The 23,747-nt window shown below is 50.8% G+C and overlaps 1 protein-coding gene across 3 annotated transcripts; it reads left to right on the top strand.

Moving 5' to 3' along the window:
* On the top strand, nt 1-12,312 carry LDB1 (LIM domain binding 1). 3 transcript variants are annotated; one of them, XM_024734862.1, is made up of 11 exons: nt 1-384; nt 8,295-8,397; nt 8,523-8,567; nt 8,677-8,752; nt 8,848-8,950; nt 9,124-9,296; nt 9,814-9,936; nt 10,171-10,254; nt 10,347-10,470; nt 10,675-10,817; nt 11,532-12,312. In XM_024734862.1, exons 1-11 carry the CDS (start codon nt 360-362, stop codon nt 11,760-11,762), a joined length of 1,230 nt encoding a protein of 409 aa, XP_024590630.1. In that variant the 5' UTR covers nt 1-359; the 3' UTR covers nt 11,763-12,312. The 3 variants fall into 3 exon arrangements, with proteins under 3 accessions (XP_024590630.1, XP_024590627.1, XP_024590628.1); XM_024734859.1 differs by having other exon boundaries at nt 360-384; nt 10,675-10,823; XM_024734860.1 differs by lacking the exon at nt 1-384 and adding an exon at nt 5,365-5,684 and having other exon boundaries at nt 10,675-10,823; nt 11,532-11,762.
* Nucleotides 12,313-23,747: the final 11,435 nt, after the last annotated feature.

Below are 23,747 nucleotides of genomic sequence, written 5' to 3'. Positions count from 1 at the left end.
CGCGAGAGCTAGAGGGGGCGAGCGGCAGCGGCGGCGGCGTTGGCGGCGGGGAGGGCGGCAGGAGCGCACAGACACGCACACGCACACGCGCACACACAGAGACACACTCCGGGGACGCACACCCGCGCGCACACACGCAGAGACAGCTCGCCTTCCTGCCTGGCTTCCTTCCTGTCTGCTCCACGCCTGACAGGCCCCTCACTGCAGCCAGGGGCCGCCCGCACCGGGCCGAGGCCGGGCCGGGCCGGCGGCGAGGACAGCGGGGGCCGCGGGCGGCGGCGGCGGCTCATGCCCAGCCTGTCCCCGCGCGGGGCGGGCACCGTGACTTGGCTGGGCCCCCAGCGGCGGGCGATGTGAAGATGTCAGTGGGCTGTGCCTGTCCTGGTGAGTGGGGCGCGCGGCCGCCCGGCCCCTCCCCGAACCCTCCCTACCGATCCTTCACCCCTTGTTTGGTGAGAACTTGTGTGTGGGGCGTCGATAGCATGGCTGTGGTCGGAGGCTTGAGGGGTGTGTGGGGCCTCAGTCGGGGGAAGGTTTTCCCCAACTGTGTAAATGCGCAGCAGCCCAGAGGCACGGGTAAGGGGCGCTGGGGTTAGCTTGTGTGTGTTTTTTGGTGGAGGAGGCTACTTAGGGAGGGGTTTTGGGGGGGCTGAAATTCCCAGAATTCCAGGGTGTTAGCCAATCAGAAGTGAGTCTGGACTTTTGACCCCCCCCCTCAGGTCATCATACAGTTGTGATTGGCTGGTTTGGGTTGCCCCCCCTTCCCTGCTGCCTATTCCCTCTTACCTATTCTGTGACACCTCCCTCCAGGCTGTTTCTGAGGACCCTGTTTGGGGGGAGGGATTGATTGGGGGCCGTCTTGCCCCCCTCCAAATTATCCTGCCTGTTGCCAGGGAAGGTTGGCCCTCCTGAGGGACACGAGGTCCTCCTGGGGTGTGGGGGGCAGATAATTGGGCCCTTGGGTCTGGCATCTTCGCCCTAGTGGGAGGGGGAATGTGGCAGCCCCAGGCAAGCTAGGAAATAAGAGTGACTTGTGAGAGTTGAATTGAGGGGAGCGATGCTTGACCCCAATGAGAGGACTTAGGTTCAGATCCCTGCCTCCCCCCAAACACATCAGCTCTTGCCAGTGACAGACAGCCTGGGTCTGAGTTCTTTCCTAGGGAGGAGGAAGGCCTGGGTCTGAGTTCTTTCCTGCTGCCAGGGAGAAGGAGAGGGGCCGTGTGACTGGAGAGGTGGTCTTCAGAGGGCCTCAGAACACGGTTTATATTCATCCCCAGGACTCTGGGTTCTTGAATTATCTGCAGGACCCCCTTCTGTCCCAGGCAGGAGTTAGCTTTCTTTGGAAAGTCAGGTATTCCTGAATCTAGCCTGGTTTGGATCCTTAGCCCCTCCAAATGCCCTGTTCTCTGGGAGGCCCATACCTCACAACTGGAAACCCCCCTCCCCCCAACACACATCCCCAAGGGAAGCTGCCAGTGCGGAAGCTTCCTTGAAAATCATGTGACCCAGGCCAAAGCTCTGCTGGGCTGGGCACACACTTAAAGTGCTTGCTGAGGCTGATGTTTAAGGGGCATGGGGCCCAGAGGGAGGGCTAGTAGAGCCTAAGAATCCTGGGATATCCAGGTGTGGGAACCCCTGGCTCCTGCTGCAGAGGGTCGGGGAGAGGAGGAGAGGGAAGAGCCTGCCAAGCTGGAATCCTGCCTGGCCCCATCATTCCTCCTCCTACCAGCTTGGTGTGTGTGTTTGTGTATTTTCTTTACAATTGCCCCACGCTGAGTACCCTGTTCAGATCCATCCATTCTCTGAGTCCATCCCATGGCCTTGATCCTCCATCACCCTACATAAGCATAGCTAAAGGGCTGAGTCTTAAATATGATTATTAGTGCCTACCAATAGCGAGCAGGAGGTGAGTATGGAAGGGTTGTCAGGCTGGAGGTAGATGGGAGGTTGATCTTGAAGTTGAGGTAGGGTGCCTGGTCCTGTAGGAGAAGGGAGAAAGTTTCCCTCTCAGTCTCTCAGGGAGCAGCATGGGTACAGAAGAGGACCTGTATGTGTGAGGGGGGACAACTTAAGGCAGTGCCCTAAAAGGTATGTTCCTTTTGTGTGTCTGGTGATCTGGTTGGGGAAGAGGGGGCCTAAGATGGCTGAGAGTGGGGAATCTTTTTCCTGAATGTGAGGAAGTCTTATGGATTGGTGCCACAGAGGATGGATGGAGGTTAGTCTTCAAGAGAACCACTTGGGGAGGGGCATGAGAGTGGCCTGGGGGTGAGAAATGGTAGGATTCGGGGTAAGGGAGGGCACCACGCTTGCATGGGTGTGTGTGAGCACATGGCCGAACACAGGGACCCCGTGGCAGCATGTCCAGTCCAGGCCTAAAGACCACCCCCCGCAACCTGAGCAGCCCTGGGGTGGGGGCCCAGGCGCCCTGGCAGGCTGCCTGCCTGCCGCCCGCCTGCCTGCCTGCCTGAGTCTCTCCTTTGTGCTCTGCTGCTGTCTCCCGGCTCCTCCTCCCCCAGCCCGGCAGAGACAGCACATGCCCCACACATGTGACTGAGGGAAGCCAGAGCACACGCAGACCCACACACATGCACATGCAGAAGGAAACACTACAAGATACACACATACACACATCTAGCTCTCATAGTGCTCCTGGGGTGTGTAGTAGCTTCTGGGGCTTTGGTCAGGAGCAGGGAGGACCTCTGCTAAGGGACATCATCCTGGGCAGGGCAGGTTGCTGAGGGGGCCAGGGCCTGTCTGGGGCAGCATGTGACTCAGAAGGGTTAAGGTAGGGAGGAGTAGGGGGAGGGGAGGAGGCAGCAGTGGTGGCGGCTGGGAGCCAGGAGAGGAGGATGGCAGAGCGCCAGGCCAACGGGAGGCCGGGCACAGACAAAGGAAGGGGGACAGGCACACTGGAGGCCTGGGTCAGGGAGCCCCAGGGGCCCGGGCAGGGGGCAGTGCTGGTGCCTTATCCTGTGGGCTGGGGCGGGCTGCTCCCCTTCAGAATTCCCACCTCCAGCAGGGGTGCTCTTGCTCTTCCCTCCCTCATCACCTTTGTCAGTCTTTGCTGCTCCCTGCTTTCTCCCCACCCCACCTCCCACCAATTTTAGAGCCTTCTAACTCTGAGTTGCTCTCTTTAGTTGGACCTCATCTGCCCCTGTGCAAGTGGGAGAATTAAGTCCGAACTGAGAGAGGACTTGCTGGAGAAGGGGAACTAGGAGAGGGCCCGTTTTGAATGATATGCCAGGGTCTGGTTTAGGGGCCCTTCTCCCTGAAATTTGAGGAGACAGACTGGGTGGGGGTTCTGAGTTCTGAACTGGATGCTGAAGCCAGAGCACACAACCATCTCCCCTCCCCAAGTAGATAGTCATTTGGGGCCTGGAGTGACCATTCCTTGGAGGGGGCAGGCAGTAGGAATGGCTGCAGTGCCCCAGGGCTGGGCTTGTGTGAGTGGGGTTAGAACCAGGGTTCCAGCCTCAGGCCTTCCTGTCTCACTGTAATCTGTGCAAGTTAGGATAATAGGCCCTGGATGCTATTAGGATCTCTTGAGGTACTGCCTGTGACTGTGCTTTGGAAAGTTTAAAGGCACAAAACAAATGACAGGAATTGTCCTGTCAGTGGGGGAGGAATGTAATTATCCCAGAGTTGGGCTGTAAATTTGGGAGTCAGGACAAGTATCTCAAGGCCTGGTGGTAGGCAGTATGATGGTAGGCATTCTGGCTGAATAGTATAGATTTCGATAGGTTTATGAAAGCCAGGATGTATCATATGGCCAGGCCATGATGGAGAATGGTGTGCAGATTTCAGACGGGGGTGGGGTTAGTCCCTGGGTAACAAATGGTCAGGGTATGTGTGTAGCAGTCTGTCAAAGGTTCAGGAGGTATAATGCAGTTTTGGGGTGTGTCTTGGGGCTTGGGGCATGTGCGTCACAGGTCCCACTGTGTATGTGTGTGTGTCCTGGGTTTGGGTTTATTTGAGGTTTGAGGTATATCACGGGTTGAAGTGTGTATCAGGTACGGATTTGTGTGAGAGTGAGCTGTGTTAATTGTGTGTGGAGGATGTTCACAGAGCCAGATGCAATAGTATTATTATTGCACAGTCAGCTGGTGTGTATGCCATCCTGTTGTGGGGCTGTGTGTGAATCTGGTTGGGGGGGCGGGAATACAAAGCTGAGACTCAAATTGCAAAGCAGAAGGAAGTCCTTACTGCCCCCCACTTGAGAGAGAGAGAGAGTGAGAGAGTGTGTGTGTGTGTGTTTCTGTCCAGGTAGTAGGGCCTGGACCACTATCCAAGTTTTAGAAAAGCCCCCTCTCTTGGGCTTCCCCCCTTGCATTGGAGAACAGGTTCCTACCCTGGTAACCATACACCATTTTTTCCTAGGGTTTGGGGGAGGATTCAGCAGCAGACTAGACCCCTTCTGGGGACCCTCAGATGGGCAAATTTGCCCTCTTTGTGGTGATGATGATGATGGGTGGGTGGGGGAAAGGGGGCTTCCTGCAAAGGTAGTCAGCATTTGGAACTAAGCTGGGTTGGGGGCAGGGAACCTGGAGTGTCCCCCTCCTTCCAATCAGTGTTTACAGGCTGAAGTCTGAGTGTGTCTCTGTCAAAAATAACCCCCTGGAGCCTTCCCCCCAGCTGCTCTGGGATTTCACCAGCCAAGGGTGGCTGCTCAGGCCAGCCTTCAACCCGAGAGATCACTAGGGAGAGGAAGAGAGATTTGGGGGATGTTTGGGAGACCGTTAGAAGATACTGGGAGTCTCCAGAGAGGACGAGTGCCCTCCTCCGTCCCTGCCTGTGGCTAAGGCTCCCCAGCTCACCCCTGAGCACCCCGCTTGGGGCTTGGGAGCGGCATTCCAGTTCCTGGCTCCCACAGCCCTCCCCTCCATCCCGGTCTCTCCAGACCCAGTCTCTCTGCCTCCCTCTCTCCGGCCTGTCCCCTGTCTCTCCCAGTCTCTGTCTCTCTTTTGTTTTTCTCAGCAGTCCTCCCTGCCTGCCTCCCTCTCTCAAGCTGTCTCCCTCCCCTCTCTCCCTCTTCCTCTTTCCTCGCAGGGAGGGGGCGGGGCCGGTGGGGGCAGCTCCACCCTCCGCCCGCCCTGGGGCCTCATTCTGAGAGAGGCTCTGAGAGAGCCAGCGGGGAGGGAGGGAGAGAAAGGGAGAAAAGGAAGGGAGCCGGCGGGGCGCTGTGTGTGTCTGTGCGTGAGCGAGTGTGAGTGAGTGTGAGTGCCGGGCCCTGCCTCTGCTGGTGCCCCGGCGGAGGGGCCTGCTGGCCTGGGGAGGGCGGGCGGGCTGCTTGGAGGCAGAGGCAGAGGCGGCGGCGGGGAGAGCAGAGGAGGAGGAGGAGGAGGAGGAAAGAGCGGAGCAGCCATTGTTGAGGGAAACCTTGCAAACAAAGAAGGCTCCGGACTCCCCGCGGCCCCCCGCCCCCCAGGCCGGCCCCCTGGCCCCGGGTCCCCAGCCCAGTGGCCATTGTAACTTTCTCCCGGGGCTGTGGCCGCCGTGGGGCGGGCCGAGGCCGTGCGTGCGAGTCTTTGTGCAGCCCGCGGAGTGGAACTCCCAGCCAGGCCTGCCTGTCCCACTCGGGACATGAGCGGCTGAAGTTGGCCCCCCCTCAGGCCTCACCCCTGCCAGGGCCCCTCTGGGCTCGCAGCCGCTCCCCGCACCTCTCCTGGCCCCCTCAATTCTCCCAGGTAAGTAAGTCTGGGTACCCTGCAAGCCTGTTGGGGGTGGGTGGAAGGTCCTCCATCTGGCCCGGGCCTGGTATGCTGGCTGTGAGAGAGGTGACCCAGCTCATAGAGGAGAGGGCTCTCGGGCCTGCTGACCTCTGGTCAGCCCCCAAAGGGAGGGGGCCTGCCCTCGGGTCAGGCTGGTTACCATGGAAATACCCAGCTGGAGGTGCCCCCCTAGGCCACAGGATGCAGCTTCCATTCTGAGAAAACTTTACGAGTTCTGGGTTCTTCCTCTTTCCTCCCCCTTCCTAAGGGCTCCTAGGTTGCTAGAGGTGGGAGATGGGACTCTGCCTGACTCCAAGACTGGATGACACATCCATCCCCTCACCCCCACCCCCACGTTGCTCCCTCTACCCCTGCTGCTGGGGACAGGCAGCAGCGGGGACAGATGGTCTGGGTGATGTTCCCTCCCCTTCTCTTCTCACTCCCCAGCCCTTGTGCTGGGGCTACTGGGAGTTGCTATGGCTCTGGAGAGATGCTGAGTTTATTTGTGTCCATTCACTGGTCGTGTAAATAGAGGCCCCAAAGCTTTGGGCTTTAGCTCCTCAGTACTGTCACCTAGCCCCAGGCAATGCCTGTCATTTCTCAAGTGAGAAATTGAAGCTCTGAAACTTTTTTCAGAGTTAGAGAGGAACTCTGGTGTTTTGCCTCCCTTCTCTTTAGGGTCTTGAGCTGATACATTTCAAGTGGTCCTGAAACTGAGGGGCAGGGACAGTAATGCTTTTGGGGAAAGGAGGGCCTAGGTAGGGGATGAGGGCCAGGTCTAATAATCTAGACTACTGGGTGCATTGCCCAGGCCTGGCTTCTGGTTGCTAATGTGAGCTTTGACTTCCTACATGGCCTTGTCCACCTGTCTGTGGAGTGGGGAGACTTGGGGTTGGGTGGGACTGCCTCTTTCCTGAGGACACATGCTCCTCATTCAGTCCTGACTGGCATGTGAAGGCTGTGTATGTTGTGCTGGGAGCATTTGGATGTGGCCTGTGAGAGCTCATGCGTGGGGCAAGGGCCTGTTGCAGGCACCCTGATCCTGCCTGGGGCTGCTGGGTTCCAGCCCTTGGTAGACATGTTGGGGCGAGCTGCGGGTGCAAGCCTGCTAGGCAGGATGAGGCACACGCGTGTGCAGGTACACACAGGCTCTGAGTCTTGGCACTGAGTCTTTGGGGACGGTGGAGGGTAGGCCTCTCTGGGACCCTCCTTTGGCCCATATTGTGAGGAGGGGACCCCGGGGAGAGAATTAAATGATACATGTTGGTACAGGGTCTTCCTTTGTCTCTTCCTCCCAAGGAACAAAATAGATTTTGTATCTAAATTGGAGATGGGGCTCAGATACAGCCGATACAGCTACCCTTCCAAATGCAATCAAGTTTGGGGGACATGAGGAAGCAGCTGTGACTAGGACTCTGCTTCACCATCTCCTCCTGTCTGGTGGGGAGGGGATAGATGGCATTGTGAGGGTACCTGGCTCTTACCTAGCTATGAAAGTAACACTTCTTCCAGTCAGGTAATAGTAGAGCAGGAGTAGAACTGTGTATGCTTCTGAGTGAGGTGGAGAGGGGACACATGAGCACATGCACAGATACACACAAGCAGAGACCCTGTCTAGTTACCACTTGCCTCCTAGACTGAGCCCCTGAAACCTAGGCTCCTTCCCTGGGGCTTCTTATTTTCTATATGTAACTAGAGTGGGACCCATTGGAGGCCTGTCTACCTCCCTCCCTCACTGCAAGTCTAAGGAGAGAAAAGAGGTTGAGGCTTTGGGTTTCTGGTTTGGAGACAATACTAGACCCATGGTGGGTGTGTGTGTGGGGGGCTGGGCTGATAAGGGAGTGGCCGTTTGTGGGAGAGGCAGAAGGCCCAACTGGTTATCTGGTGGGCGGCACCCAGCAGGCACTAACCCCCCCCTTTATCTTTCTATCCCCTGCCCTCCTGAGACCCTGGGGGTGGAGAAGGAACAGGGAGTTGGCAAAATCCCCTTTTACCCTCCCCCAACCTGGTCTCCAGAGGGCAATAGAGGGGTAAATACTATAGGATATGGGAATCGGAAGACTAGGCTTGAGCCCTAGGACTTGAGTTCTAACTCTGCCAGTGAGTAGCTGTACGATCTTGGTAAGTCCCTTTGGACTTATAGTTGCTTCATTTATAAAATGGGAACGTTACACTCCACCCTGCTACCTCACAAGCTTGTGATGATGATTAAACAAAATAATGTAGATGAAAAGGGAGTTTATCAAAATTTTAGATTCTGATATTTAGATATTTATTTATCCTGTGGTATTGACATTTCTTCCCAGGTTCAATTCTGTCATCCAGGGCTCAGCCACATGAAGAAATGGGGTCTTGGGTATTAGGGCTGAGAACTTCTAGTTTCTTTTTTTTTTTTTTTCTTTTATTTATTTATTTATTTTTTCTAGTTTCTTAATAAGAACTGAGATAGGTGCTCCGTAGGGTAGTCTCCCTCCCCTAGTGCCCTCGGGGGCTCCAGAAGACCAGTCCCTGTGCATACAGTCTAGCAGACTTCTAGGAGCACTGCCAAGAGGGACTCAGGAGACCCCTTCTTTCTTTCCCTTCTAGGTTGTTCCTCAAAGTCATTCAAGCTGTACTCACCCAAGGAGCCCCCGAACGGCAACGCCTTCCCCCCCTTCCATCCCGGCACCATGCTAGATCGGGATGTGGGGTGAGTTTCTCGTCCACTTCCTGTTCCTTCCCCAGATGGCATCCTGCCTGAAAAGGGGAGGGAGTGACACCCCCCAATAATTCCTGTCTTCCACCCCCATTCTCATAGCCTCTTCCCTTACACAGCCCAACTCCCATGTACCCGCCCACCTACCTGGAGCCTGGGATTGGGTAAGTGGAGTCCAGTGGGGAGGTTGGTGCTTTCCATTACAGGGGTGAAGGCAGGGGTGGTGAGGGGGAGGCTCTGCTCCTACTGATCTCCCTTCTTCACTTCCCCCAGGAGGCACACACCATATGGCAACCAAACTGACTACAGGATATTCGAGCTTAACAAACGGCTTCAAAACTGGACAGAGGTATAGCCAGGGGAAAGGAGCTTGGAGGGAGAGGGCCATCTGGGCACCCCTGTGGCATGTCTTCTGACACACACACCCCTCCCTGTGCTTCTTAGGAGTGTGACAATCTCTGGTGGGATGCTTTCACGACTGAGTTCTTTGAGGATGATGCCATGTTAACCATCACTTTCTGCCTGGAGGATGGACCAAAGAGATATAGTGAGTGACCTCTGGGGGTCCTGCCAGTGCTGCTGTAAGAGCGTACATCTCCTGTGTCCTTCTAAGATCTGGGCGTGGGTATTTGTCCCAGGGGATCTGTCTTGGCAGGGGTGGTATCTGCCTGACCACTTTTGAGATCCTTCTGTTCTGAAGAGTTTGTCCCATCTCTGCAGCCATTGGCCGGACCCTGATCCCACGCTACTTCCGCAGCATCTTTGAGGGGGGTGCTACGGAGCTCTACTATGTACTTAAGCACCCCAAGGAGGCATTCCACAGCAACTTTGTTTCCCTTGACTGTGACCAGGGCAGCATGGTGACCCAGCATGGCAAACCTATGTTCACCCAGGTCAGCACCCAGCTGGATGTGGAGCACTGAAGTACCTGGGTTTGATTCCCCTTCTGGCTTCCAAAAATGTACTTGGCTTTTCCCCAGGGAGACATAATGGGAAGTGGCAGGATGCACAGGGATGGCAGGCATGCTGCAGTATTCAGCAGACATGTATTGAGTTTGTACATGACAGTTTTCTGGGCCGCAGGGAGACACCAGTGAACAAGAGCCTGTCCTCATGGAGCTTATGGCTGACGAGTGTTTTACTAGCTACAAGAGGAGAGGACAAGAATCTGTTAAGCGTTTCTACTGGTGTGTGTGTGTGTGTGTGTCTGTGTGTGTCTGTGTGTGTCTGTGTGTGTGTGTGTGCCGGTGTGGCAGGTATATGAGGAGACGGTCCATGTCAGTTATGCACCCAGATTTCTGTTCAGGTGGCAGGAGTGTATGTAGTGGGAGAATCATGGGGAAACAGGGGAACCGGTATACTTTTGCGTTTGTGGGGAGGTGAGCAGACTTGTGACAAGCTTGTTTCCAGGTTTGTGTGGAGGGCCGGTTGTACCTGGAGTTCATGTTTGATGACATGATGCGGATAAAGACGTGGCACTTCAGCATCCGGCAGCACCGAGAGCTCATCCCCCGCAGCATCCTTGCCATGCATGTGAGTTGTGCACAGAACCTAAGCCACAAGGCTGAGGGCAGGCAGCGGGAAGGGTGGAACGGGGTCTGCCATTACCCGCCAGTGGCCCTAGACAGAGGGTTGAAGTTTATCCATCTGAAAAATGGGTTTTTATATAGTAGCCCCTCTTCTCTTGGGTGTCACGAGGCTAAGATGATAGGGCAGGTGAGCAGATGCAACCCAGGTGCTAGTATTCTTACCTTTCTCCTCCTCTAGGCCCAGGACCCCCAGATGTTGGATCAGCTCTCCAAAAACATCACCCGGTGTGGGCTGTCCAATTCCACTCTCAACTACCTCCGAGTGAGTCTCTGGTCACCCAATTTCTGCCCCATCCCATTTGGTCTCCACTCCACGTCTGTCCCCTGACAAGCCACTAACTGGTCTCCCCCCAGCTCTGTGTGATACTCGAGCCCATGCAGGAGCTCATGTCCCGCCACAAGACCTACAGCCTCAGCCCCCGTGACTGTCTCAAGACCTGCCTCTTCCAGAAGTGGCAGCGCATGGTAGCACCCCCTGGTGAGTGCCTTGCACCTGTACCTGCTCTTACCAGTATCTGATGCTGCTTTCCCAAGGCTGTATCGCTGTCTCCTCACAAAGCCCTTTCCTCTTTCCTGGGTCTGTGAGATTGGGATCAGGGTAGGCTCAGGCTCCTTAGGAGCCAGAATGGGGAATAAGGGTCCCAGGGCGCTACCCCACCTGAGTCTCCTTTCCCTGGCACAGCGGAGCCTGCACGGCAGCAGCCCAGCAAGCGGCGGAAAAGGAAGATGTCAGGGGGCAGCACCATGAGCTCGGGGGGCGGCAACACCAACAACAGCAACAGCAAGAAGAAAAGCCCAGCCAGCACCTTCGCCCTCTCCAGCCAGGTACCTGTAAGCATCTCGGCTTTCTTCTCTCTTCTGGGCTGCCCCACTGCTGGCCCCTGACCCTTGACCCTGTCCCATCCTGAGCTCACTAGCAGATGTAGAAACAAAGACAGTTTTTCCCAGTGTACTTTGCCATCGTGGGCTGACTCTTGTCCCTGATGACAGTCCTTGTCAGTCACGTGCATGATTGTGATCACACAGACTCAGACGTAGCAACGTACGACATCAAGGGACGGAGACAGCCATGGGAACGTATGGACATAAAGGACAGACAGCTTAGGGGCACACAGACCACCAGAGAGACACACGCTGACAGAGGGACACACAGACTTGAATGTGTGCAAATCTAGAATACATACATGCACATACATTTCCCCACCGGTGTTTTTGATCTGCTCCTTCTCTCTTACAATGGACAGAGTTCAGGAGCCTCCTAAAATTTTGGAGAGATGGACTAGGGAGCTAGAGGAGTAGATTGACTTCTCCCAGAATCCAGTGGATATAGGTTAAAGGCTGTGATGCTTTGTAGTCATTCAGTGGGAAGTATTCCAGGGGTGGAGGGTATCAGAGGAGTTGGGGTTTTAAATTGGGGTATAAGTTGGGGGGTGTGGGGTTGAGTTTCCCGGGTGGGTGTTGGGGCTCTGGGGGTATCTGCTGCCCTGGGCTGGGCGAGCCCCTGCCCCGATTATGTTTGGGGACCTCCGCCACTCTCAGGATGTGATGGTGGTGGGGGAGCCCACCCTGATGGGCGGGGAGTTCGGGGACGAGGACGAGAGGCTCATCACCCGTCTGGAGAACACCCAGTTTGACGCGGCCAACGGCATTGACGACGAGGACAGCTTTAACAACTCCCCTGCCCTGGGCGCCAACAGCCCCTGGAACAGCAAGCCTCCGTCCAGCCAAGAGAGCAAATCGGAGAACCCCACGTCACAGGCCTCCCAGTAAAGGCTTTGCCATGGCCACCACCACCCAGCGCTCTGCCTGTCTGCCCCACCCCTCGAAGCCCCAGGGAGCAGAAGACAGAATGAAGAGACTGAGCATCTAAAATGGGCAGCCTCATCTACCTGCTTCAGGGAGGAACTGGACTCACTGGGGGCAGGTGCCAAGATTTGCCCCCCCAGTGGCCCTGGGCTGGGGCTGGCCTCTGCAGAGCCTTTTGGGGAAGGGGGTACTCATGTGGATGCCTATGTGGACCCTGGGCCTCTGAGAAATGTCCTGACCACCTCCCAGGGCATTTGCCTCCATCCTCACCCCAGGTTCTGGGTTCCCTCATCCTCCTGGCTCCACCCTCTTCAAGCCTGGGGTTGTCTATGCCCACAGCCCTTAGGGACTTAAAAGTTATGGGGCTTGATTGAATGCCCCTCCTCCAAACCCTCCCCTTCGGTGGCTGGTAGTAGAGGGGTAAAGCTTTGGGCTCCTCCCTTCTGCCACCTATCCCAGCTCCAAGTTTTTTAAAAAATAATATTATTAAAAATGTAAGTTTAAAAAAAAATCACTCATGTCCCCTATTTCCCCTTATTAAAGGTCCAGCTACCTCCCTATGCCTGGCAGATGGAGAGCTTAGGGCCTATGTGGAGGTAGTGGGGTATGCATCACCATTTTACACAGTTTGGAGAGCTTCAGACCAAGGAGACACTTTGCCATCTCTCTTCTCTTTTCCTCTGGGGTGACTGGAGTTGGGGAAGGCATGCCATGGGGGTAGGGCGCCATTGATGGCCTCACTTTTGTGACAGCCCCCTGCTGTTGTCTCTGTCTCCCCATCCTCTAGGACTCTGGCCTGCCCTCCTAGTGCTTGTGACTCCTTCTATCCCAGCCCCCAACCCCCTCCCTCCACGGTGTGTATATTCTTTACAAGTCCTCCACTAGAGCAGCTGTCTTGGATGGGGTGAGGGGGAGGCTCCCTGCCTTAGGGAGTGTGGAGGGAAGGGAGCAGCCTTGTTTGTCACTGTGTTTTTTGTTTTGTCTCAGTTGGGCAGGCATGGGTGGAGGAGGGGTTCATCCACTCTCCAGTACTCTCTTTCCCCAACTTCTCAGACTGCATATCTAGTCCTCCCCTGCCCTTCAAGGAGGGGTAGAAGCCACTGAGGGTGTCCCAGCTCTGAGCCCACCAGGGAGCAATAGGCTTTTGTCCTCCAGCTGAAGTAAAGGCTCTTCATCTCCCAGTATCTCCTCTCTCCCCTTCTTCATAGAAGGACAGGGGAGGCAGCCAGGATCCTCAGCTCTGTTTCACAATTGGACATGTGGAGGCTCCAGGCGCAGGGTGAGGCCGAGAGCAGGGTCCCATGAGTCTGGACGTAGCTCTGTGGCTTCGCTGCCTTCTCCTGTGGCCAGTTCCAGAAGTGTTAGCACCACCTCTCTCCCCACTCTTCCTTCTGGATTCTGGGGTCCCCCACATCCTGTTTCCTCTACTCCAGCTGCCACTTTTGGAAGGATATTGTGTCAGGAGCTGAGGGAAGGGGTAGGGAAGGTGGATGTCCCACCCCGCCCGCTGTAATGCCTTTTTTTTTTTTTTTTTTTTTTTTTTTTTGGGCCATTTGAGTCATGTATGGTACCGATCAATAAAGAGACTTTTTGGTTTGAGAGTGTCTTGGTTGGTCATTGATGCCTATAATGACTCAGTCCAAGGCAGTCTTTTTCCCCTCCTTCCTGCAGTCCCTAACACCAGTCATTGGGGAAGAGGCATGAATTGGGCTTGTGAATTCCCCCTCACTCCCATCTCACATTTCCCCTCACTCTTCTGGTGGTGTTCTTGATGTGTCCCAGGCTGCCCTGTATTCCTCAAAAGTTGACTTCCCAGCCCCTCCCAGGACTATTGTTCCTCACCCCTAACTGTCATGGGGCTGTCAGACAGGTGGTGGTCCTCTGCAGGCTGGGTTCCTGGGATAGATAGACCTGGATTAAGCTGTTGGGGGAGGAGTGGAGGAGGGGGTTCTTGCCTAGGAGGGGACTTGGATTGGAGGAGCTTTGGGTGGTTAGAATTCTTGGGAGACTCAGTCCTGTTTTTGTCAGATTCCTACCCCTACCTGGCCTCTAGCTTACCAGCCCAGCTGAGATCTGAACTAGTCTCCTCCGGTGTTAGGCCTCTGGGTGGGGAAGCGGGAGAGTAGTGGGGTTGTCTCCTTGCTGACTTTGGGCTGAGGCACAGAGAGAGGAGGATGCTTAAGCACTATTGCTAGGGGACAGCCTGAAGCTCCACAGAGAGATGGTAGGAGGAATAGGGCACTTTTCAGACTCCTTTCCAGGTATTCTCCCTGATTCCCCTCCTTCCCCACTATTATAGAAGATTGGCAAGATAGGGAGATACTGCAGTGGGTTGGGGAGGGGTATTAGCACCTGCAAAAACCCCTACCCAGTCTCCCTCATTTTTTTTTTCTTTTCTTTTTCTTTTTTTTTGGTTGTGCCGCGCATCTTTCAGGATCTTAGTTCCCTGACCAGGGATTGAACCCGGGCCATGGCAGTAAAAGCGTCAGGCAATTCCAAGTCTCCCTCATTTTCATCCCAGACAGGGGAATCTGAGGCCTCAGACTGTTCCCTCACTAAGGTCTCTGGATCTCAAGTAAGGCCTCATAGACCTGCACCTCTGCCCCCACCTCCCAAGCTGGCAGGAAGAAACCAGAGGAAAGGACTGCATGGCCCACCCCACACCCCTTCCAGTCCATGCAGTTACCTCGGCCCTGCCCTGCTGCCAGCCCAGCTCCTCGTTGCTCCAGGACCTCAGAACTCCAAGGCCTGCATTTGTACACACACACATATCCCACCCCTCTGCAGGCCTGATCTGACTGAAGGACATTTACCAGCCAGCTGTGACCACTAATTCGCCCTGGAAGTCCTAGGTAACACCTATCTGCAGTGTGTTTGTGTCTGGCACTAGGTGTACCTCTGACCTTTTTGCCTGAGTGTGAGCTTGTGTATGTAGTAACTTCTGACCTCAGAGAGGGCTTGGATATGTGTATATAAGGGACGTATACATGTATTAACAGGCATGTGGGCTTGTATATGCATTTGTTTATGATGTATGTCTTTGTGGATTCATTCATTCAGCTAATATTCATTGAGCCCTCTCCAGGTGCCAGCCCCAATTCCATGTGCTAGGGATGCGGTGCTGAACAAGGCAGAGGAGGCATGACCACTGGGTGTGAGCTGGCAGTGAAAAGTACATAAATGAGGATGTGTTGTTGAATGCATGGCTTGGCAGTACGATTGTGTTGGGTTATGGGGCTGCCAGGGCGGGCATGTGACTGGGTTTCAGCATTTGCAGGTTCACATTGTGTATGTGTGTGTTTCTGAAAGGGAGGTGGGGGTCCAGGGGAGAGGTAGATTGCTAAGCCTGGACTCTGCCCTGCTAGGCCTGGACTCTGCCCTGGGGGAAATGAATGGGCCAGAGAGACAGGGGAACCCACTTTTTGAACTCAGGAAACCTGGTGGCCAGTGACTTCCTCTGAAGCCCCAGATCTGGCTCCTCCCTGTTTGCCCCAGTGGCCCCTCTGGGGAAGGCCCTTGTTCAGGAGGAATTGCTGGGGTGGGGGAAGTAAACCCTTCAAAGCCCTCATGTCCTCTGTTTCTGGGTGCAGGGGAGGGCCCAGTCCCAGGCCCAGCGTGATGCTGAAAAACTTGTTTCAGCCCAACTGTGTGTGCCAGCCGGGCCCCACTGCAGAGGTCCAGGCCTTGACCCCCAGGCCCCTAGCTCATCCTGAACCCAGCTCCTTCCCCATGTTTCCTAACCCAGTCTAATTCAGCCTGGTTTCTAGCCCCTTTCTTAGGACTGCTAGTCTAGTCCAGCACAATCTCCAGCCCCTTTTTTACCAGTAGCCCAGTCCAGCCTAACCTCTAACCCCTTTCCTAAAGGTAAGAGGTCAGTGCAGCAAGCCCAGCCCAGTTCAGTCTGACCTTAAGCCCCTTCTCCTAAGGTGGAAAGTTTGAAGCTGCCCTCTCAGAGCTTCCCCCCAATCCCTTTTTTCACAAAGTAGGGTCTCATTTTGGGGATTGGTAGAAGTAGAGGTGAGAGTACAGGATTAGGAGCTACAGTTAGGATGAAGAAGGAAAGGGCAGAGAAGACTGGGAGATGAGGGGCAGGGGGTGCTTAGGATGGCCCAGGTGTGTCCTGGGCCAGGCTGAAAAGAGGGAATGTGTAAAAAGTTGTGAGTCAGCGGCCCCGTAGTTCCAAACGGAATTTTTTTTAAATTAATTAATTTATTTTTGGCTGCGTTGGGTCTTCGTTGCTGTGTGCGGGCTTTCTCTAGTTGTGGCGAGCGAGGGCTACTCTTGGTTGTGGTGTGCGGGCTTCTCATTGCGGTGGCTTCTCTTGTTGCGGAGCATGGGCTCTCGGCGCACCTGCTTCAGTAGTTGTGGCTCGTGGGCTCTAAAGTGCAGGCTCAGTAGTTGTGGCACACGGGCTTAGTTGCTCCGCGGCATGTGGGGTCTTCCTGAACCAGGGCTCGAACCCGTGTCCCCTGCATTCGCAGACAGATTCTTAACCATTGCGTCACCAGGGAAGTCCCCAAACTGAAGTTTGAAGATGGTGGTTTTGACCTCCACTGGACCCAGCTCTCCAGTACCCAGAATGCTTACAACACTCTACCATGTGGCCACAGTCCCATTCTCTCAGGACGCACCTCTTAGGCTTCTTTCCACTCCATCCGGAGGTCTTCAATGAAGAGCAGGAAATGAACGACAGACTACACACCCTGTAGTTCTTAGCCTAGGGAATGGGGGGAGCTGAATGGTAATGGAAGCTGACCCACCTCCAGGTTCCTACTCCACCAATTCCAGGACGCTTTTCCTGAAGTAGCTAAATCCTGGATTACTCCTCTCCCTGCTGCCCCACCTCTGTGCCACCAGCTCACCTCTCCAGGAGGAGAACCTAGAGAAAAGTCCCAGAGAGGGTTGGGAAGGAAGAAACTTTTCCCCCTCTCCCCCAAACAAATAAGGCTACCTGGAGAAAGTAGGCATAATTTCTCTCCCTTGCCGTTAATGGATGTCAGGTGCACAGAATTAGATTAATCATACCCTTGTTTCATGGCACACTCTTTTCATTGCCGTGTGCACAGGACACATTTATTTAATTATAGTACTGTCATAGAACTTATCACGTGAAAGCTAGGACCTTGGCAATAGCTGAAATGCATCCTCCTCCTGAGGTATCCACCATTCTCTTTTCCTTTTTATAAATTTATCTTAGCTTTATGTATTTCCAATTTTTTTTTTAGTTTTCTTTAACCTTATTATAGAGGAATACTGCTGTATGTAGTTTTTGGCTGCTTATTATTTTTACTTAATATTACTAAGATTCATATTGCTGCAGTTCATGCATTTTGAGGGCTGTGTAGTATTCCACTATGTGACTATACCACAGTTCTTCATTCTCCTGTCACTGGACATCTGGGTTGTTTCTATCATGATTTCTGCTCTCATGAAGAGCCTTCCTATGAACATTTTTATTCCTTTCTCCTATTTTATGTGTGCAGAGTTTTTCTTGGTTTTATATTTCGGTGTGATCTCTGCAAACTCATGTTCCCACCTCTGAAGCCCAGGTCTGAGTGCGTTTACTATGGCAGAGGATCTAGGGTTAACTTGAATTAAAGTTCAAACATTTATTGGGAATTCCCTGGCGGTCCAATGGTTAGGACTCGGCACTTTCGCTGTGAAGGGTCCAGGTTCTATCCCTGATCGGGGAAACTAAGGTCCCGCAAGCCACGTAGCCAAAAAAATAAAAAAATAAAATCCAAACATTCATTGAGTACCTGCTATATAAAGTACTCTGTCCATTCATTCATTCAGCCAGTCAAGCTACATTTAGTGAGCATCTACAACATGCCAGGAATTGGAGATGGAACAGTAGATAAGAAAACATGACTTATAGAGTTGTGTAGGGAAATAGATGTTAAACAAACAGTTACATATATATGCAATTACAATTTATATATAACTGAATAGTGCAGGTTAGATATATAATAGAGACCTTTTTTTTTTTTGGCTGTGCCACACAGCATGCGGGGATCTTGGTTCCCCAACCAGGGATCAAACCCATGCCCCCTGCAATGGAAGTGCAGAGTCTTAACCACTGGACTGCCAGGGAAGTCCCAGAGAGAGACCTAATTTAAACTGGTGTGTTAAAGAAGGCCTCTCTAAGGGAGTGATGTATCAGCTGAGACTTGAAGGATTAGGAGGACTCCACCAGGTAACGTGCATGGGGAGGGGGATTTCATGGGGAGGAAATAGGTCCTGATGCTGGGAAGTGCTTAGTGGGTTGGAAGAATAGAACACCAGTGGGTTCTGGGCCTGGTGAGCAAGGGAAAGTGGTGGCAGGAGAGAGGCTGAGGCCAGATGGGACAATGCCATGGTGTCAATAACGATGATGACAATCGCAGTTAGCATTCATTCTGCACCAGGTATTGTGAGAAATGCTTTATATCAATTATTATCTCATCGAAAGCTGAGCACAGCTCTGTGTTGTGGGTACTGTTATTATCTCCCATTAATATGAAGAAACTAAGTGCCAGAGAGGCCAAGCAACTTGCCTAAGATCACAAAGATAGCAAGGAGTTTGAATTTCATCCAAATGTAATGGACTGTCACTGCAGGGTCTAAGGCGGTCATGGTTAAGACCTGGTCCCTGCCCTCCTGAAACTCCCCAAACGGGAAAGTCAGACATAGCCACATGTTGAGTAAAAGCATACATCAGGGAGCAGGATTAGAAACCTGCGAAGTGCTTTAGACTTACAGGGAGAGAAATTCGTTTTGACCAAAGTGATCTGGGAACACTTCTTACTGAAGGTGAAATTGGTTGTGATTGTGGAATGGAGGTGGACCTGTGACAGGTAATTTTGTCAAGGATCGACAGACATTCTAAGTAGAGGGATAGCTTTAGGAAAGGTACTGAAATGGGATGGTCAAGGGAAGGAATGGTGGGTACTTTGCTGGATAGGAGAGAAAGAATCAGCAAAACTGCCCTCCATAGTCTTTCTAGATTGTAGAGAGTTTTGAATGACAAGCTGAGAAGTTTGTTTATTTATTTATTTTTTTGGCTGCACTGCGTGGCTTGTGGGATCTTAGTTCCCTGACCAGGGATCAAACCCAGGCCGTCTGCAGTGCAAGCTTGGAGTCGTAACCACTAGACGGCCAGGGAATTCCCAAGCTGATAAGTTTAGACTCAATTTTATAGGGAGTGGGAAGCCACCAACTGTTTTTGAACAGAGAAGTGACCTAGTTAGATACTTCTTTTAAAGTGAGATTGGTTTAGTGTGGTGTATAGAACTAGAGAAGGGGGACCAAGTACGGGGCCGAGAAGACCATGCTACTAGCAACTTAAAAAACCAAAACAAAAAGATCCTATCTTATCATAAAATAAATTGTATAAGATTGAAGAATTAAATGTAAGCAAATAAAATTAGATGAAAATAAGATGAAATACTATTCATCACCTTTCTAGAAGTATGTGTGGATAGGATAAACTTGTAAGATTTTAAATACCATAGAAGAAATCAGAAAGGAAAAGAGTGAATAATAAAAAAAGAAAAAAACCCGAAAAGAGTGATCAATTTTGCTACATATAGACTGAATTTATAACTTTGGTATATGTGTGTGTAAATAAAAAAGTAGATCCTGACTCTCTACCCCTTATACCGGCCAAAAAAAAAAAAAAAAAAAGCAGGTGTGCTGGGAAATATATTTGTAACAAATATGATGAGTTACAATCTTTCTATACAATTAATTAATGCAAAATAAGTTTAATAAAGAGGCTCCTCACTAGATAAAAGAGTAAAGGACAATTTCAGAGGAGGAAGCACTAAGACTAAAACTAGAAATATAGTAATCGAATGTATATTTAAATAATATGGCTCTTGGGCTTCCCTGGTGGCACAATGGTTAAGAATCCGCCTGCCAATGCAGGGGACACGGATTCGAGCCCAGGTCCGGGAAGATACCACAAGCCGTGGAGCAACTAAGCCCATGTGCCACAACTACTGAGCCTGCACTCTAGAACCCACGAGCCCAACTACTGAAGCCTGTGCATCTAGAGCCTGTGCTCCGTAACAAGAGCAGCCACTGCAATGAGCAGCCCAAGCACCGCAACAAAGAGTAGCCCCTGCTCACTGCAACTAGAGAAAGCCCGCACAGCAACGAAGACCCAATGCAGCCAAAAATAAAATAAAATAAATTTAAAAAAAATTAAAAAATAATAATATGGCTCTTTTTTGTCTATTAAACAAAGATTTCTTTTAGTAAATTAAAAAAATATGTAACAGCTTTATTGAGATATAATTTACACACCATACAATTCACCCATTTAAAGTATACAGTTCAGTGGCTTTTAGTATATTCTTAAGTGTTGTGCAAACATCTCCAAAACCTATTTTAAAACATTTTCATCACTTAGAAAAGAAAACCCATACCCAGCAGCAGTCATGCAACATTTTCCCCCACTATCCCAGCCCCAGGCAACTACTAATCTACTTTGTCTTTTTTTTAAAAATATTTATTTATTTATTTGGTTGCGCCGGGTCTTAGTTGAGGCTTGCAGGCTTCTTAGTTGTGGCATGTGAACTCTTACTTGCGGCATGCATGTGGGATCTAGTTCCCTGACCAGGGATCAAACCCTGGCTCACTGCATTGGGAGTGTGGAGTTTTAACCACTGCACCACTACTTTATATCTTTATTAATTTGCCTATTTTAGACATGTCATATAAATGGATTCATACAATATATGGTCTTTTGTGCCTCGCTTCGATCACTTAGCAGCATATTTTCAAGTTTCATCCATGTCGCCCCATGTATCAGTATTTCATTTCTTTTTATTGCCAAGTATAATTTTCCATTGTATGAATGTACTACATCTTATTTAGCCATTCATCAGTTGAGGGACATTTGGATTGTTTCTACTTTCTGTCTGCTATGAATAATGCTGCTATGAACATTTGGGTACACATACTTGATTAGATACATATTTTGATTTCTCTTGGGTATATACCTTAATTGTACAAAAAGATTGTAACTCATCATATTTACGCAAATGTATTTCCCAGCACACCTGCATTTTTTTTTGGCGGGTGTAGGGGGTAGGGAGTCAGGATCTACCTTTTTATTTACACAGACATATACCAAAGTTATAAATTTAGTCTATATGTGGTTAACTTGATCACTCTTCATTTTTTTTCTTTTTTTATTGTTCACTCTTTTCCTTTCTGATTTCTTCTATGGTATTTAAAATCTTACAAGTGGAATTGCTGGGTCATATGGTAACTCTATGTTTAACCTTTTGAGGAACTGCCAGACTGTTTTCCAAAGTGACTGCACCACTTCACAGTCCCATGAGCAATATATGAAGGTTCTAATTTCTCTATATCCTCCCCAACACTTGTTATCATCTGTTTTTTTTTTTTTATCATAGCCATCTTAGAGTGTGCAAAGTAGTATCTCATCATGGTTTTGATCTACATTTCCCTGATGACTAATGACATTGAGCATCTTTTTTCTTTTAATTAATTAATTAATTTTTATTTTTGGCTGCATTGGGTCTTCATTGCTGTGCGAGGGCTTTCTCTAGTTGTGGCGATCAGGAGCTACTCTTTGTTGTGGTGTGCAGGCCTCTCATTGCGGTGGTTTCTCTTGTTGTGGAGCATGGGCTCTACGCGCACGGGCTCAGTAGTGTGGCTCGCAGGCTCTAGAGCGCAGGCTCAGTAGTTGTGGCACACGGACTTAGCTGCTCTGCGGTATGTGGGATCTTCCTGGACCAGAGCTTGAACCCATGTTCCCTGCGTTGGCAGGTGGATTCTTAACCACTGCGCCACCAGGGAAGTCCCCACTGAGCATCTTTTTTTTTTTTTTTTTCTGAGCATCTTTTATTAGCCATTCGTATACCTTCTTTGGAAAAATGTCTCTGCAGATCCTTTGCCCATTTTTAAATTGTCTTTTTATTGTTTTTTTTTTTTTGAGGTATAGTTAATGTACAATGTTGTGTTTCAAGTGTACAGCAAAGTGATTCAATTATATATATTTTCTTTTTCATATTTTTTATTGTGTTTTAAGAGTTATTTATACATTGTAGATGCAAGTCTTTTATCGGATGTATGGTTTGCAAATGTTTTCTCCCGTTCTGTGTGTTGTCTTTTTGCTTTTATGAGAGTGTCTTTTTTTTTTTTTTTTTTTTTTTTTTTGCGGTACGCAGGCCTCTCGCTGTTGTGGCCTCTCCCGTTGCGGAGCACAGGCTCCGGACGCGCAGGCTCAGCGGCCATGGCTCACGGGCCTAGCCGCTCCGCGGCATGTGGGATCTTCTCGGACCGGGGCACGAACCCGTGTCCCCTGCATCGGCAGGCAGACTCTCAACCACTGCACCACCAGGGAAGCCCGAGAGTGTCTTTTGTAGCACAAAAGTTTTAAACTTTGATGAAGTCCAAATTATCTATTTTTTCTTTTGTTGCTTATGCTTTTGGTGCGCTTGGTAAACTATGCTTTGAAGTGTAACATACAGAAAAGTACACATATCATAGAAATACAACTTGACGAATTTTCTCCAACTGAACACACAAACTGAACCAGCACTGAGATCAAGAAGTAGAACATTACCAGCACCCTGAAGTCTTCCTCATGACCCTTCCCAATCATTTTTCCCCTGCAAGGGTAAGCACTGTCCTACTTTTTAACACCATGATTGATTTTGCCTGGTTTTTGAAGTATGTAAATAAAATCATACTAAAGCGGCAAAGATTTTCAATGATCCTACTCAATGCTGAAAAGGATGTGAAGAGACTAGAATCTCATACACTTTAAGTAAACTAATCTTTCAGAAAAGCAACTTGTATTAAGGTGCACAACATTTGACCCACTAATTTCATTTCTGGGAATCACAGCATTACTTATAATACAGAAAATTTGGAAACTCCTGAAAGTGATGGATAGGAGAATGGCTTCGTTGACTATGGGACATTCTAAGAATGGAATGCTATACGGCCATCAAAATGATATTTACCAGGCTTCCCTGGTGGCTCAGTGGTTGAGAGTCCGCCTGCCAATGCAGGGGACGCGGGTTCGTGCCCCGGTCCGGGAAGATCCCACATGCCGCGGAGCAGCTGGGCCCGTGAGCCATGACCGCTGGGCCTGCGCGTCCGGAGCCTGTGCTCCGCAACGGGAGAGGCCACAACAGTGAGAGGCCCGCGTACCGCGAGAAAAAAAGAAAAAAAAAAAAGATATTTACCAAGAGGTTAAAAGAATGTGAAAAATACACTTATGATCAATGTTAACTGAAAAAGTAGGAAGATAAATTATCATACAAAATGTCTGCAATTATGTAAAAGGTCTATGCCTGGGGAAAAAGTATCAATACATGGGAAGAAAGTACAATGGTGGGAATAAGATGATTGGATTCTGGGTGGATTTTTCTTCTCTTTGCCATTTTTCAAACTTCCTTTAATGTACTCACACTACCTTTATAACAACCAATACTAACCATAAGAGAGACAAAATCCTGGTGGGAAGTAATAAAGACCTGAATTAGGGTGTTTGTGGTGGGCCTGGGTAGAGAAGCAGGAGTATAGATACAATTTGGCAGTTTATTGAATATGGGGAGTGAGTAGGTGGGAAGGATGGAAGGCAATGTTAAGGTTTGGAGGAACTGGGAGGACACTGGTGCCATGAACTAAAATAGGGACTCCTGAAGTAATTGCCGCACAGTGGTCCAGAGCACGGGCTCTTGCTAGAGACACACCTTTTTTGAATCCTGGCCCAACCACTTATAGGTGGATAACACTGAACAAGTTATTTAACCTCCTTGAACTTGTTTCCTCATCTCTACAATGGGGATAATAATAGCACCTGTCTTAGAGGATTGTTAGGAGGATGAAATGATATAGAGAGTTTAGAGAATGCCTGGCACAGAGTAAGCTTTCAGTAAAGATTAACTATTGTGATATGCCAAGAGGCCCTGGGAGGTTGGC

The sequence above is a fragment of the Neophocaena asiaeorientalis genome, unplaced genomic scaffold (assembly GCF_003031525.2).
Source record: "Neophocaena asiaeorientalis asiaeorientalis breed wild unplaced genomic scaffold, Neophocaena_asiaeorientalis_V1.1 scaffold240, whole genome shotgun sequence".
Lineage (NCBI taxonomy): Eukaryota > Metazoa > Chordata > Mammalia > Artiodactyla > Phocoenidae > Neophocaena > Neophocaena asiaeorientalis.
The sequence above is the reverse complement of the archived record's forward strand: the minus strand, read 5'-3'. Positions and strand labels throughout refer to the sequence as shown.